This window comes from Pantherophis guttatus, chromosome 7 (assembly GCF_059756535.1).
Source record: "Pantherophis guttatus breed Tessera chromosome 7, ASM5975653v1, whole genome shotgun sequence".
Taxonomy (NCBI): domain Eukaryota; kingdom Metazoa; phylum Chordata; class Lepidosauria; order Squamata; family Colubridae; genus Pantherophis; species Pantherophis guttatus.
This window is the reverse complement of record NC_142069.1, coordinates 15573632-15589179: the sequence shown is the minus strand read 5'-3', so window position 1 is coordinate 15589179 and position 15548 is coordinate 15573632. Positions and strand designations below refer to the sequence as shown.

Here is a 15548-nt window from a genome sequence, read left to right as displayed (position 1 = left end):
TCTCAAGGTCATGTAATCCCCTTTTGTGACCACCTGACAGGCAAAATCAATGGGGAAGCCAGGTTCGCTTAATAACCGTAATACTAACTTAACAACTGCAGTGATTCACTTAACAGTGGCATGAAAGGTTGTAAAATGAAGCAAAAATCACTTAACAACTGTCTTACTTAGCAACAGAAATTCTGGGCTCAATTGTGGTCGTAAGTCAAGGACTACCTGTAATTATACATAGTTAAAATCTGAAACAACCAGTGGAATGTTATAAATATCTTGTGTATCTGTTGCAACAGCTAAACTTGACTGCCTCTGAGTTTTCTAAAATGCATCCATCCTCAATACCTTTCTACCTTTTCTGTAGCTATATAAAAAGTTAAGAACTTGAAACTCTTTTGTGGCCTTCAAACTAAGATCATGATTCAAATGAAACTTTAACTTCTACTCCCTGCAGTGGAGATTAGCACAAGCTCTAATTAAGATTTGTACCATTGAAAAATGATAAGACTTTTGACAGGTATGCATCCATTGCAGTCAAAATGGCTAGGTCTACATGAAGTGTACCTATGTTATCTTATGCCACAAAGCAAACATTTTATCTTGTCAAGTTGTAGAAGTAATGCAGATGATTTCTCATAGCCCAAAGTCTTCATGACAGGTGGATAGTGAAGAAATATACATATGGAAAACTGCATACCAGCTACTTCCTCAAATTTTGAAGAACTGAAAATTCCCAATGCATGTTTTGATAAGTATCCAGACCATAAGAGATGTTTTTTAAATCTTCCAGCAAAAAGGAAAACAAAAGAGCCAATAAATATCCAGCCTATTGCCAACTATAAGTCAGCATCTTGTCTCTATATTGTATTGTATTTTGATACATGAATTGGAATTGCCTGAATTCTGAGGTTTTGCTAATTTAAAATTGGGAGGAAAAGTGATACATTTTTATCATACCTGAATTGCAAATATTTAACCAGATATCAGCCAAAATACGTTCTTTTTATTTTAAGAACAAAATTTTTATTTTATTTTTCTTAACACTCTGTTAAGTGTATGGGGATGCTAAGTTTCCTGGGCTATATAACTGTTTTATTTTCCATAATATTGTTGCTTGTATAGCTGCCCTTGTCATACACTGGAAATTTGCTGCTTAAAACTAAGGGTATGGGACATAACTTCCTACAGGTAACTGTAGTTCAAATTTGAATGCTAGCTTGCAGTCAGCTATCATTTCAATAATGCCTACTTAAACTAATGCATAACAACTTGCAGTCATTGTTATTTCAGTTAATAAGTGTGTATCATTGTAAAAGGTTCAATATGGGCCAAGGTTTAATACTTATTTCCAGTGCTATGAAATATGAAGTGATTGATGCTACAAAAGATTAGCCCAACTGTTTCAAAAGGCAACAGTTGCATGTATTCTAATGATATTTGGGGGAGCAGATAAAACATGGTATTTCTTTAGTAGGCAACTAGCATCCCCATTTAAAATATCAGAGAGTTCAGGAAAGGGCAGGGGGAAGAGTGCACAGTACTTAAGCTTCACAATCACAATCACAGCACCAAGATTGTCCAGACAAATAGAAAGGAAATACTAAAGGGGAGGCCTCTGGCCAAAATTTTACACTACTGTTCTTCAAAAGCTCTGCTTTGAGACCAGAATAAAGCACTAGTGAGAGAGTTAAACCATTTTCATTCCTGTAATAACAGGTTTAGCAAACATCCCAAGAGTTGTTGTATAGGATTACATAATGAAGCACCCAATGGAAACCTTTATTCATAAATTATAGAGGAAAAAAGAGTAAAGTGTAGTTTTAAAACTACATTGGAGGATCAGGTCCTTTATTCATTTTTTCATAATTGATAACTTAATTGCAAAGAATATTACTGAATTAAGGAGAAAGCAGTGCTTCCCCCACACGCCATCATAGGCATTTTACATCTTTTTGTGGAATAGTCGTCTTGATCAAGCCAGTTTATAGGGAGAAAGATGTAACTTTACATTTCTTCCATCTTATGTCCAATAATTTGATTCTCTGAAAAAGTAGGTATTGAGAAAAAGTGAGTAGGTGAATATTTTCTTACTTGCCAATCACTGCACCTACCATCATTTCTAAGCCTTTCGTGTGCAAGAAAATGTTTAAAAAGCATGAGTGACTGAAAACAGGTTACTCTAAATTCACTTTGGAGCCTCATCCAAATTTGGAGCTTTATCTAGCCCTGTTGAAGCCTGGCTGCATTATGAAACGTTAGGACTCTTGCCAAGACATCCAAGTTCGCCACTAGTGATCTTTGCATGTTAATCCCTTATCAAATTAGGTTGAACGTATGAAGAAGCTATGTCACACTCATGGATTAACAGGTACAAAAAGGCTAATCCCAATTCATTTGGCCTGCCTCGAATGGACATTTTTAGCAAGTAGAACTTAATAGACCTGAATGAAGGCTGTCCTCAAAACAGAGCACCAATTTATTGAAATCATACAAGGCTTATCCCAAGAGACATGAACGCCTCAGTTGGAGGTTGTTAAAAGACCCTGTTATCACCGGTGAGTTAGCTGTTAATCAAGAGAGATGGACATTCAGGCCCCTCTCCAGATGCAATAAGTTTCAAGCACAGAGGTAGACATCAGCAAAGGAAAGGGGAACACCTTTCTTCTTACAAGAGTGTAGGCAGCACCCTAATTCCAGGAACTTTCCCCAAATGGACTCTCTATCTCTGTGAGGAAGAAGAACAGCAGGTGTTGGTGATTTAAAAAAAAAAACCTTTTTAAAAAGGAGATACAAGAGAGAGCCAGGGGTTTAAAAGGCAGGCATGCTGAGGAAGGCAAGGTCCAGGACAGTCGGTTACAATGATCAAGAGTATCATGATACTCTATGGAGTACTTTGGAGCCTTGGCATTCAAGAGGAGAGGACAAGATTAAAGCAATAAAGGGCACTATGATTGTGCAAAAGATAAAAAAATCAGCCTACAGTACATATGTGGCTGAATCCTTGGACACCTTAAGAAGAAAAGGAACCTGCAGTAGATTCCGAAGAGGTGAATCTTAACTGATTTATTCTTATACATGTTTGGGATCTTTATGCTGAATTTTTCCTCCACACTGTTAGCCAAGGGAATGTAGAAAAGGAAACAATTGTTAAAAAAAAGTCTCCTTGATTTGCCCTTGGTCAAAGCAGCTGGTACAACTAGAGCACCTTAGAGCAGCAATGCTGAGGAGAGGCACATTTAAAAAGAAAAATGGCTTAACTCTCAAGACGGTATTTTCGTGCCCAGGTTGTTCAGTCTGCGGGTGATAACTCACATCCATAAATCTCCCACCCCCGCCCCCACAAACCTAGAATCTATGGGTAGAAATTTGGTAGAGAAGAAGCTAAAATTCACATGCCTTGACATGTCATTTTGACATAGAAATAATGTTTATATCAGAGGACCATCTGATCAGGATCCTCCATTTTTTCAGTTGGATAAACCCCCTCCATATCCTTATTCATCGAACTATTCCAACATAGCATCAGCAAAAAAATAATCATTTTCTTTCATTAGTCAGCATTGCCATCAATACTTAAGTCCATTAGGAAATCCAGGCAGGTAGGCTAGCTTGAGAAAAATTGTTTAAAAAAACCAGGAAGGCAGCAATGTGGAAGCTGCATTTGTTTGGTTGCCAAGAGAACTACGTAGATATATTCATGATGTTACCAAGAGTCTGACTCAACCCAAAATAGATTTTAGCCACTGCTGCAGGAGGGACACTCTGAGATGCTGTATGTATGGACAATCTGAACAGTTTAGAAGAATATATCAGACAAAGCTTCATGATCTTTCCACAGCATGCCACAAGTGGTTGGCTTGTCCCCAGTTCTCCCTTCATTGTAGGCATTGATGGCAGGAGGCACCTCAGCAAGGACAGGTGAGTGGGAAACCTGACAAGGTGAAGAAATGAAAATAATGTACATTTCCCCCTTTCTTTGGAGGATAAAGACTAAGAAGCTGCCGCCTTCTCCTTGAAATCATAGGAGATGAGCAAAAAGGAGTCCGTAGCACAGCACAGCACATAAAGCATCTGTTAGAATCTATAGAATAAATAGGGTCAGGTGTAGAAAGAAAATATTTAGAACTCAGGACTCTAAATGTGGGGATGATTTTGTTTTTGATGAAAAAGCTTATTGCTGCCATCATTAGGCCTAGTGGATTCAATACTGGGATTAATTGGGAATGGGATGGGAATGCACCTATTCCCTTGGAGAAGAGATATCTGTATACATTTCCAAAAGTTACATATGCCTATGATTATAAATGGTTGGGTAGAGAAGAGAGTGAAGCAAGAATAGCATGAAGAATGCAACAAGAGATCCAAATTACACGGGTTCTCTCCGTCCAGGCATCCATTTCATAAAGCATTCTACCCATCTTGACTACTGCTGCATGGACATCCTTGCCCTGATGGGAATCACCATAAGCCAATGTTCACATTATCAGCCAAGTATCTACAGGGAAGTCCTTGTGTGGCAGAGTCTTCAGAAAGCCAACTGAGATATGGAGTGGATTTGTGAACAATGACAAGGATAGTATGGGAGAGCTCATAATTAAGACTTGACCAAAAGGAAACTTCACAAATATCTGGGGGAAGAAAGGTATAAAGACTACAAAGTAAATACAGGTTAGCAGAACCCCCACTTTCCAGTTGCATTCAGTAAGTGACCAACACAGTCATGGAGAAGGAGTAAATTTGGTGGGACGACTGAATGGATGCCATCTCCTGAAGGAAGCCTAAATAACTTGGACAGCTATAAACACAAAATAACCAGAGAGGGCTGGGCACCTAAACTGGATTAAGAAGGAATACAGTTTACAGAGGATGGATGGGCAGGATGAAAGAAGCCCCTCTCCCCCAGTCTGACTTTGAAACCCCTTCCCTTTGTCCTCAGCTCTGGGCAGTGACGGCCAATGTGTTGACGTAGCCATGGGGCCCCATGTCGTTCTCTGAGATGCAGTGACTGAGCTGGCCAGCCCCAACGCCCGTGGAAAGGACGGGCACGCTCTTGCCCTTGCCGCCCTGGCCGCCGGCAGAGTGGAGAAGGTAGCAGGTCTCCATGGCCTCCAAGCCCCGGCAGGCCAGGAAGAAGAGGTTCTTGAGCATGAAGATGGAGAGCGGCTGCTGGTAGCGCACCAGCAGGAGGCAGCGCAGGGCCAGCAGAGGCGCGTCCAGGAGTCCGGCGGGGAGCAGCCAGTGCAAGGCCAGGCGGACGGCGCCGGGGGCCCGCGGCGCGCTCAGCTCGTACAGCCAGAGCACCGGCGAGGCCAGGCACAAGAAATAGACGGCGATCAGCACGTAGCGGACGGGCGGCGGCAGGGGCAAGGCGGGCCGGCCCGGCTGCAGGAGGAGCAGCTCCAGGAGGGTGAAGCTGTCCAGCAGGTCCAAGCACGTGGCCAGGAAGGCGGCGGAGGCGCGGTGCTGGGGCGGCGGCTGGGGCGGCAGGAGCAGCTGGCCGCCGCCAGGATCGGTGCTGATGGCGCGCAGGAGGCAATAGAGCAGCGGGGCCGAGAGCGCCAGCGTGATGCGGAAGCCCGTGGCGCCCAACGGCAGGCGCAGCTCGACCAGCTCCAGGATGGACGTGCCCAGGATCAGGGCCGCTTTGGGCGTGAAGGCGATGGCGTAGATCAGCCAGGCCAAGTGAGCGTAGGCGAAGTCGCCGCTTCGCGGAGCGGCCCCCGGCTTGGCCCCCGAGCCCGCCCCGCCGCCTCTGCCGCCGTAGGGCCCGTGACCCAGCAGCGGGTGCAAGGGCGGCGGCGGGTGGCCTCCTCCGGCCCCCAACGGGCGCTCCCGCCGACGGGCGCGGCTGTTGCGGCAGAAGAAGATGCTCCAACCGGCCGCCAGCACCAGGTCGGTGGCGATCCAGCTGCACCAGTACAAGTCGGTGACGGCGATGAGGTAGATGTCCAGCAGCGCCCCCTGGCCCAGCAGCAGCACCAAGGACAGCGCCTGGTAGCCCCAACGCGGGCCCGCCGGGCCGGCGCCGAAGCCCCCCGCCCACAGCAGCCCGGCCGCCGGGCCCGCCGCCGCCCCCGGCCCGGCCAGAGGAGCCCCGTACAGCTCGCCGGCGGTCATGGTGCAGCCCGACGACGAGGAGCTGCTGAAGCCTGACGAGGCGCAAACGGAGGCTGAGGCGGCGGCGGGAATGGCAACGACGGCCGCCGGCGAGGCGGGCTCCTGAGCCGGCACCAGCGGCTTGGCTTCTTCCCCTTCGCCGTCCTCGTCCTCCTCGCTGCTGCGGTCGCTGCTGCTGGTGCTGGTGCCGCGGCTGCTGCTGCTGCTGCTCCGGGTCCGGGTCGAGGCGGAATTGGAAACCGAGCCCCGCCTGCCCCTCCGGGTGCCGCCGCTGGAGCTGCTGGTGCTGCTAACGCCGCCGCCGCCGCCGCCGCCCAGAAAGAGCGGCTGCAGATCCCCGGCAGCGGCGGGGGGAGGCGGCGGGGGAGCCTGGAAGGAGCCGGAGGAGGAGGAGACCGAGCGCTGGTTGGAGACCACCCGGTGCATGGTCAGCCTGACCCCGCTGCCCAAGGCGAACGGGCCGGCCGACGGGGCCACAGCCCTCCCGCCCGGGCGGCCAAAAAAAAACAAAAAAACCCCCAGCGACCCTGCCCGGCGCAGTCGAGTCTCGGGGAGCACGAGCGCTGGGCGGGCGAGGCTGAGCGAACGCGGAGACCCGGCCTGGATCGTCGGGATCCGGGGAAACCCGGAGCGGATCCGCGCGGAGGAGGAAGAGAAGGCAGGGGAAAAAAAGGGGGGGGGGAGGCAGAGCCGCTGGAGAGAGAGGGGTCCTGGCTGGGCGAGCGAGGCGAGGGCTGGCTCTGCTCTGAGGAAACCGCTGCCGAGCAGCCCAGGGACGCGGGCAGGGGCGGGCGCCAGGTAGGAGGACACTTGGGAGGAAAGCCCCCCCCCTTCTAGCTCTCATCTTGGCAACAACTGGGTGGGCGGCCTGTGACAGCAGCACATGAGTCACTTGCTGGAGGGGGCAGGAAAACGTTGCCTAGCTGGAAAGGAAGTCTGAGACCCTTGAGTATGCCCCCCCCTCTCATGACTTTGGGAATTAAGGAGGGGTTGTTGGAACAGACTTTTGTCCAACATGGATCCCACCCCCACCCCCTCACCCATGAATTGGTTTTTGGGCGCATGTGCGTGCGCACACATCCTTTCGGGTCAGTCTGTGACTCCTGGCGACTACCTGAACTTGTCCCTGCAGTTTTCTTAACAAGGGAGTTTCCTAGAGTGGTTGGTCCAAGGTCTTCCACCTGGCCTTGTGCCTAAGGCAGGTCTAGAACTCACGGGCTTCCAGGTTGCTAGCCTGATGACTTAAATCACTACACCTGCCCAGGGGTGAAATCCAGCAGGTTCTGACAGGTTCTGGAGAACCCGTAGCGGAAATTATGAGCAGTTCGGAGAACCGGCAAATGCCACCTCTGGCTGGCTCCAGAGTGGGATGGGAATGGAGATTTTGCAATATCCTTCCCCCTGGAGTGGGGAGGGAATGGGGGTTTTGCAATATCCTTCCCCCAGGAGTGGGGTGGGAATGGAGATTTTGCAGCATCCTTCCCCTGCCACACCCCCAAGACACGCCCACCAAGCCGCACCACCCCACCAAGCCATGCCCACAGAACCGGTAGTAAAAAAAAAATTGGATTTCACCACTGCACCTGCCTCTCCAAGATTGGACTACAGTTCCTTTGTCATCTCCAGAGAAAGTGTGTGTGTGGGGGGGTGTCAGATGGAGAAGGGTGACTTTTGCATTAGATGCCTTCTACTTTACGCACTTTAAACCCAAGGGTCCAAAAGGGGCTTCTTCCACCTTCTCACGTTCTCTGAGAAGGACATTTACTCCTGCCCGTGGCTTTCGGCAGAAGTCTTTCTCACCCTGTCCTCACCTAGCCAGGGCAGTCTGGTGTGATGCCATATCAATGATCCTGAGCTGGTATTCTTTGCAGCATCCTCTTGGCCCTTTGAGAAAACTTAAGCCCAGCATCTGGAAATCAGCCAGGAGAAACTTAGGCCTTCTATGGCACCAGTCCTCAACCTTTCTAGCTTTGTGAACCTGCAGCAGTGTCAGCGGGGAGTGGGGGAGGGATGATGGTTCCTCACGAGCAGCGGATGAGCACACATGTGCAGCTCCATTTGTACAAGCTGCGTGCATGCACCCACACCACTCACACAAATGGAGCTTCATGTGTGCATGCACTCACCCGCCTACCAGTTGTGTGGCCTGGTTCCAAATAGGCCAGGGCCCAAGGATTGGGGATCCCTATTCTATGGTATGTTAGTGGACTACAATTCTGCAAGACACAAAAGAGGAATCCGAAATGTTTAAAGTATATTCAGAGTATATTAAGAAGATACCATGGTAAAGAAAAATATGAATGGGTGTTAGAATTAAAGAACCTCGATTTAGAAGTATGAACGAAGGACCAATAGATAGTTCCCTTCTAAGGGAGGACAGAAATCAAATACTTGTCCGGAGCACAAGAGAATAAAACCAAACTTTAAAACCAGGCTATATAATTAGACTCTTTAGTTAGAAGTTTGGCATCCTACAATCTGAGGTGGGGCTTCTATTTTCTTTGTCACTGCGTTTTTTTTATTTCCCAGCTGAGCTTCATTATTTTTGGACTAATAGACTTACTGTAGTTTGCCAAGTTCCTTATCAGTATTTTACTACGCATGTCCGCATTCTTTCACTTGCTTCACACACTCTTTCTTTTGTTCTCTTTCCAGCAAGGTCCGGCTGAGAAATAGCCGGCAAGAATTATTTCAAAAATGTAGCAATTACTTTTCTTAGTTAGTGAGGTGTTTTATTTTCTTTATAACAAATAAATGAGTTTTATTAGAAACTTTTCTTCACGTTTCTTTTTCAGAATATTGCAACAAGGAATAAGCCTCGATCCATCCTCTAATAAATCAGGGTGATTTTTCCCAGAGCCAAACATGGGATTAATCAACGCCCTGACATCCTTCCCCACAGACAGCCTATTCTCTTCAACAGAACAAAAGCTTCCAGCAAACTTCTTTCTGATTGTTTAGCTTCAAAGAGAGGAGAATTATTCTTGCTCTGGAATTGGGCTAGGTAACCCCTCATGAACATACCTTAATAGAAGCAGAAGGAAAAAGTCTACAGATCAATTGTGTTTGGATCTAACAGGACTCTGTAGAACAGGGGTGTCAAACTCAAGGCCCGCAGGCCGCATCTGGGGTGCTTAAATCTGGCCCACGGGGCTGGCCTGGAAATAGCAAAGGACTGGCCCACAGTGCCTCTGGCAGCCAAAACAGGGCATGGGGGGGCTGTGTGCGGCCCTCCAATGCGGCCCCCTGTACTCCTTTTTTGGCCTGGACTGCCTCCTGCAACACTTTGCCAGCCATAATGGGGCACAGGGGGGCCGACCAGGGGGGCACGCCTGGTACCCTGTGCCCTGTTTTGGCTAGCAAAGTGCTCCAGGAGGCATCCGTCCCATCTCCCCGTCTCCCCCCCTTGGCTGGCCTGTGGAGGAGAACTACAATGCTGATCCGGCCTGCGAAGAAATCCAGTTTTGTATTGCTAGACTAACACCCCAAAATGCAATGTGGATTTGCAATGTGTTCAAATGCTTCAGTACAAAATTCTTATCTGGGAAGAATCTGCTGCAAAGTGACATCAGGCAGGGCTACTTGCCAAAAAAAAAAAACAAGGTTAAAAAAAACTTACATCACCATGTCGTGGCCCATATGTGGGCTTTTCTACCAGTCTTTTAATAGTCATTTTATTAAATATTACAGTGCATAACAGTAAAAACTAATGCAAACTAAAAAGAAAAAAGAACAAGGCCTAGATTCTTACTTTTTGGCCCATAGATAATATGTTAAAGGACAGGAAGATGAGAAGGTCTTTTATGATTAAATTATTTGGTACAATGCATCCATAATTATTATTCTAATACCAGTCGCACTTTTAAAAAAATTGGGACTGCTGGACAGCAGAACAGAAACCCTAAGCCAAAATGTTGTTAAAAAATAGTAAAAACAGACTTTAGTCTCTCTCTCTCTCTCCGAATAGTGTGTGAAAGAGCAGCGGGTGAAAATTTTATTCTCCAGATGATCAAGAGCCATCTTTCTTTAGAGGAGAGAGACTGAAGAAGGGGGAGTGTTTAAAATAAAACACTCCGAAGCCCACAATTATGCCTCACAAAATCTGTCAGGAGGTAGCAGGTGCAGGAGGGAGACAAAGAGAGTAAGACAATTGGATTCCTCTTTAAAAGTGCAAATAGCTGTTTCAGGGGGTGTGGATGGATGACACTCCTGAGACAAATTAAGCGGCTTCGCAAGCCAGAATTAACATGCCAAGATGGTTGCTGAACACTCAATGGTTCCCATCTCGCTGCTCTCCAATCGCTAATTCCCATTTCCCATTCTGTTCAGCTTGCATCTCTTTTCCCCTCTTCTGCCTTTTCACTGGTTCCTTTTGTTCAACACCCGAACACAACACCCGGCCATGTTTTACAGACCTTCTGTGCTCAAAGGACTTCATGCAGCTCCCCAGAATTGCAGAACCAGAGAGAGAGGTTTTGGTCACCTTGTCTGGAAATCTTGTCCCTAGATTGTATTCTAAGAAATTTGGGTTGGAATCTACTGTTCTGTAATCTAGATATATAACAGCGAAAACCACTCACGCCCGATCACGAAATCTCCAGAACCGTAAAGCCTACAAACTTGAAATCTGGCACGTATGTTCCTCTTGGCTTCTAGGTGCTCACTAAGAAAGGATTTTTCAAAATGACCATCAGATCATTAGTATTTTCTATATTATTATTAACACGCTCTGATGCTAATTAGTTAGACATTGTATTCCCCCTCCCAACCTGAAAATAACTCTGGAGAGAACGGGATAGGACAGGAGAGGCTTCTGTGGGGCAAGCCTGAGGAAGAGAAGGAGATAGGAGCCTTGGTGGCGTAGTGGTTAGAGTGCAGTACTGCAGGCTACTTCTCTTGATCACTGGCTGCCAGCACTTTAGGAGATCAAATCTCACCAGGCTCAAGGTTGACTCAGCCTTCCATCCTCCTGAGGCCAGTAAAATGAGGACCCAGATTGTTGGGGGCAATATGCTGACTCTGTAAACTGCTTAGAGAAGGCTGTAAAAGCACTGTGAAGCGGTATATAAGTGCTATTGCTATTGCTATAGGACAGGGGAGGCTTCTGTGGGGCAAGCCTGAGGGAGAGAAGGGGATAGGATAGGGGATGCTTCTGTGGGGCAAGCCTGAGGGAGAGAAGGGGATAGGACAGGAGAGGTTTCTGTGGGGTAAGGCTGAGGGAGAGAAGGGGGATAGGATAGGATAGGCTTCTGTGGGGCAAGCCTGAGGGAGAGAAGGAGATAGGACAGGAGAGGCTTCTGTGAGGCAAGCCTGAGGGAGAGAAGGGGATAGGATAGGAGATGTTTCTGTGGGGTAAGGCTGAGGGAGAGAAGGGGGATAGGATAGGTTAGGCTTCTGAGGGGCAAGCCTGAGGGAGAGAAGGGGATAGGACAGGAGAGGTTTCTGTGGGGCAAGCCTGAGGGAGAGAAGGGGATAGGATAGGAGATGTTTCTGTGGGGTAAGGCTGAGGGAGAGTAGGGGGATAGGATAGGATATGTTTCTGTGGGGTAAGGCTGAGGGAGAGAAGGGGGATAGAATAGGATAGGCTTCTGTGGGGCAAGCCTGAGGGAGAGAAGGGGATAGGACAGGAGAGGTTTCTGTGGGGCAAGCCTGAGGGAGAGAAGGGGATAGGATAGGAGATGTTTCTGTGGGGCAAGCCTGAGGGAGAGAGGGGGATAGGATAGGATATGTTTCTGTGGGGTAAGGCTGAGGGAGAGAAGGGGGATAGAATAGGATAGGCTTCTGTGGGGCAAGCCTGAGGGAGAGAAGGGGATAGGACAGGAGAGGTTTCTGTGGGGCAAGCCTGAGGGAAAAAAGGGGATAGGATAGGAGATGTTTCTGTGGGGTAAGGCTGAGGGAGAGTAGGAGGATAGGATAGGTTAGGCTTCTGTGGGGCAAGCCTGAGGGAGAGAAGAGGATAGGATAGGAGATGTTTCTGTGGGGCAAGCCTGAGGGAGAGAAGGGGATAGGATAGGACATGTTTCTGTGGGGTAAGGCTGAGGGAGAGAAGGGGGATAGGATAGGTTAGGCTTCTGTGGGGCAAGCCTGAGGGAGAGAAGGGGATAGGACAGGAGAGGTTTCTGTGGGGCAAGCCTGAGGGAGAGAAGGGGATAGGATAGGAGATGTTTCTGTGGGGTAAGGCTGAGGGAGAGTAGGGGGATAGGATAGGATATGTTTCTGTGGGGTAAGGCTGAGGGAGAGAAGGGGGATAGAATAGGATAGGCTTCTGTGGGGCAAGCCTGAGGGAGAGAAGGGGATAGGACAGGAGAGGTTTCTGTGGGGCAAGCCTGAGGGAGAGAAGGGGATAGGATAGGAGATGTTTCTGTGGGGTAAGGCTGAGGGAGAGTAGGGGGATAGGATAGGTTAGGCTTCTGTGGGGCAAGCCTGAGGGAGAGAAGAGGATAGGATAGGAGATGTTTCTGTGGGGCAAGCCTGAGGGAGAGAAGGGGATAGGATAGGACATGTTTCTGTGGGGTAAGGCTGAGGGAGAGAAGGGGGATAGGATAGGTTAGGCTTCTGTGGGGCAAGCCTGAGGGAGAGAAGGGGATAGGACAGGAGAGGTTTCTGTGGGGCAAGCCTGAGGGAGAGAAGGGGATAGGATAGGAGATGTTTCTGTGGGGCAAGCCTGAGGGAGAGAAGGGGATAGGATAGGACATGTTTCTGTGGGGTAAGGCTGAGGGAGAGAAGGGGGATAGGATAGGTTAGGCTTCTGTGGGGCAAGCCTGAGGGAGAGAAGGGGATAGGACAGGAGAGGTTTCTGTGGGGCAAGCCTGAGGGAGAGAAGGGGATAGGATAGGAGATGTTTCTGTGGGGTAAGGCTGAGGGAGAGTAGGGGGATAGGATAGGAGATGTTTCTGTGGGGTAAGGCTGAGGGAGAGTAGGGGGATAGGATAGGTTAGGCTTCTGTGGGGCAAGCCTGAGGGAGAGAAGGGGATAGGATAGGACATGTTTCTGTGGGGTGAGGCTGAGGGAGAGAAGGGGATAGGATAGGAGGCGTTTCTGTGGGGCAAGGCTGAGGGAAAGAAGGGGAGAGGAGAAGCCAATTGTAACTACTCATTAATTTTCAAGCTGTGTCGATTTATCAAGCCCGATCACATAGCTTCATAGCGGAGCACAGGTGTTCAGCTAGTTTAAACCCATAATTTCAAGTCCTTACTCTAAAACAAGACAGGTAGTCCTTGACTTACCACCTCAATTGCGACCAGAATTTTTGTTGCTAAGCAAGGTGATTCTTAAATAAATCGTGACCAATCCTACACTTTTTTGATTCATTTTTTGATTAAGCGAATCACTGCAATTCAGGGAATCATAGTTATTAAATGAATCCAGTTTCCCCCATTTATTTTGCTTGTTGGAAGCAACGGGGGAAGGTTGCAAATGGTTATCACATGACCTGAGATGCTGCAACTGTTTTAAATACATGCTAGTTACAAAATTCGGCATGCCAATCATAAATGTGAGACTATTTGTTACTTTTTCCAGTGCCTTTGTAATTTTGAATGGTCACTAAACGAATGGTTGTAGTTCAAGGACTACCTGCATATCCTTCCTTGTAGATTACATGCCCTTCCTTGTAGGGTGACCTAGGTACATACACGCCTAGATCTAGAAAATTTCTAAGAGGATGCAAGAGGCTTAGACGGAAGATTGAGGTAAGCACACGGCCCTGATTTAAAAGGGTGCTTGACTCTTTATACAAATATTACCACAAGCTCAGAAAGTGAAGATCTATTTGGGAGACAATTAACCCCATAAATTATACATTAGCCCTTAATATTGGGTAAGAGCATCTACCTCTTAAGGTATTTTTCTCTATTACCTCATAATTTCAATTTTCGTTAAAAGAGATCCTTGTGATCTTTCCATCCCCCACTTGCTTTGGGGTAGAGGCTTGTGAATGACAGGATTTGCCAATGAAGTAAATCAGATTCCAGTCTGATGAGTCAATCAGCGATACCAATATACCTGAACAATTGGAAACGGAGGATGAAGACACAAGTGATGGGTCTCAGGAGCAGACAGGAGGCCTGTACTAAAAGAGAACACCAAACTTCCTTTGTCCCAGGCACCAGAGGTGGGTTTCAGCAGGTTCTGAACAGTTCTGGAGAACCGGTAGCGGAAATTTTGAGTGGTTCAGAGAACCGGTAGTAAAAATTCTGACTGGCCCTGCCCCCATCTATTCTCTGCCTCCCAAGTCCCAGCTGATCGGGAGGAAATGGGGATTTTGCAGTATCCTTCCCCTGGAGTGGGGTCGGAATGGAGATTTTACAGTATCTTTCCCCTGCCAAATGCCCACCAAGCCACGCCCACCAAGCCACACCGAGAGAACCGGTAGTAAAAATTTTTGAAACCCACCACTGCCAGGCACAGTACGGAAAAAAAAAAACTGGTTCAGTCATCTTGAATTCCGCAGTGTAACTTTCTCTTATTTTCTTATTCCTTCTATTACAAATAAAGTATTGGTTTACATGCCCAAATTTGAATATTTTTTAAACTAAATGACCAATTTCTGATCAACACTATATGGAGAAAGGATGATAAAAGCAAACTGAAAATATCCAGATCTTCCACCAGCAACATGCTCCCATGGCTATTATTATCCTCATAACTATTATAAAGTGTGTTGGATATTGAGTGTTTTTGTAAAAATAATAAAGGTAGGTTCTTTTGCATTCATTATTCAAAAAAACCCTGAAGTCTTATACACATTAATTGTGTGTGTGTGTTTGTGTTTTTTAATATTGGGGGTATATACATATATATGTATATATATGGTGTCATAGGTATGGTGCCATCGGCCAAGTTATGTCGGCTGGCGACACCCAGGGGGAGGGCCTTCTCTGTGGGAGCCCCAGCCCTGTGGAATGAACTGCCCCCAGAAATACGTAAGATCTCCGACCTCCGGGTGTTTTGCTGCGCACTGAAGACCCTGTTGTTCCGCCAGGCCGGGCTATCAACATAATAATTTTAAATTGGGGTATTTTAAATTTCTGGGGTTTTAAATTGAGCCAAATCTATTTAATCATTTTAAATTTTTAATCGTTGTTTTGTCTTGTGTTTTTAAATAGGCTGTACACCGCCCTGAGTCCTTTGGGAGAAGAGCGGTATAGAAATAAAATTATTATTATTATTATTATTATTATTATTATTATTATTATTATTATTATTATTATATGTATATAAACTTTTGTACATATACATACAATTTTATTAGTTTTATATGCAGTCATTATATATAGAATAATCTGTCCATAGAAAATACTCTTTAAAAAGGTAAACTACTCTTAAAAAGATGATCCTGGATAAATTTCCTTTCCAACTTATTTAAATAAATTTTATTTTTTTTAAAATAAAAGATGCACTTCTCACATTTTTGTACCTTACCTTTTGTAAGAAAT

At 46.9% G+C, this 15548-nt stretch overlaps 1 protein-coding gene across 1 annotated transcript; it reads right to left on the bottom strand.

Annotated features, from left to right (window-relative positions):
• Positions 1-977: 977 nt before the first annotated feature.
• On the bottom strand, positions 978-9000 carry TMEM121B (transmembrane protein 121B). The gene has a single exon (XM_034402963.3). It carries the CDS (start codon positions 6535-6537, stop codon positions 4927-4929), a length of 1611 nt encoding a protein of 536 aa, XP_034258854.2. The 5' UTR covers positions 6538-9000; the 3' UTR covers positions 978-4926.
• Between the last annotated feature and the right edge of the window lie 6548 nt (positions 9001-15548).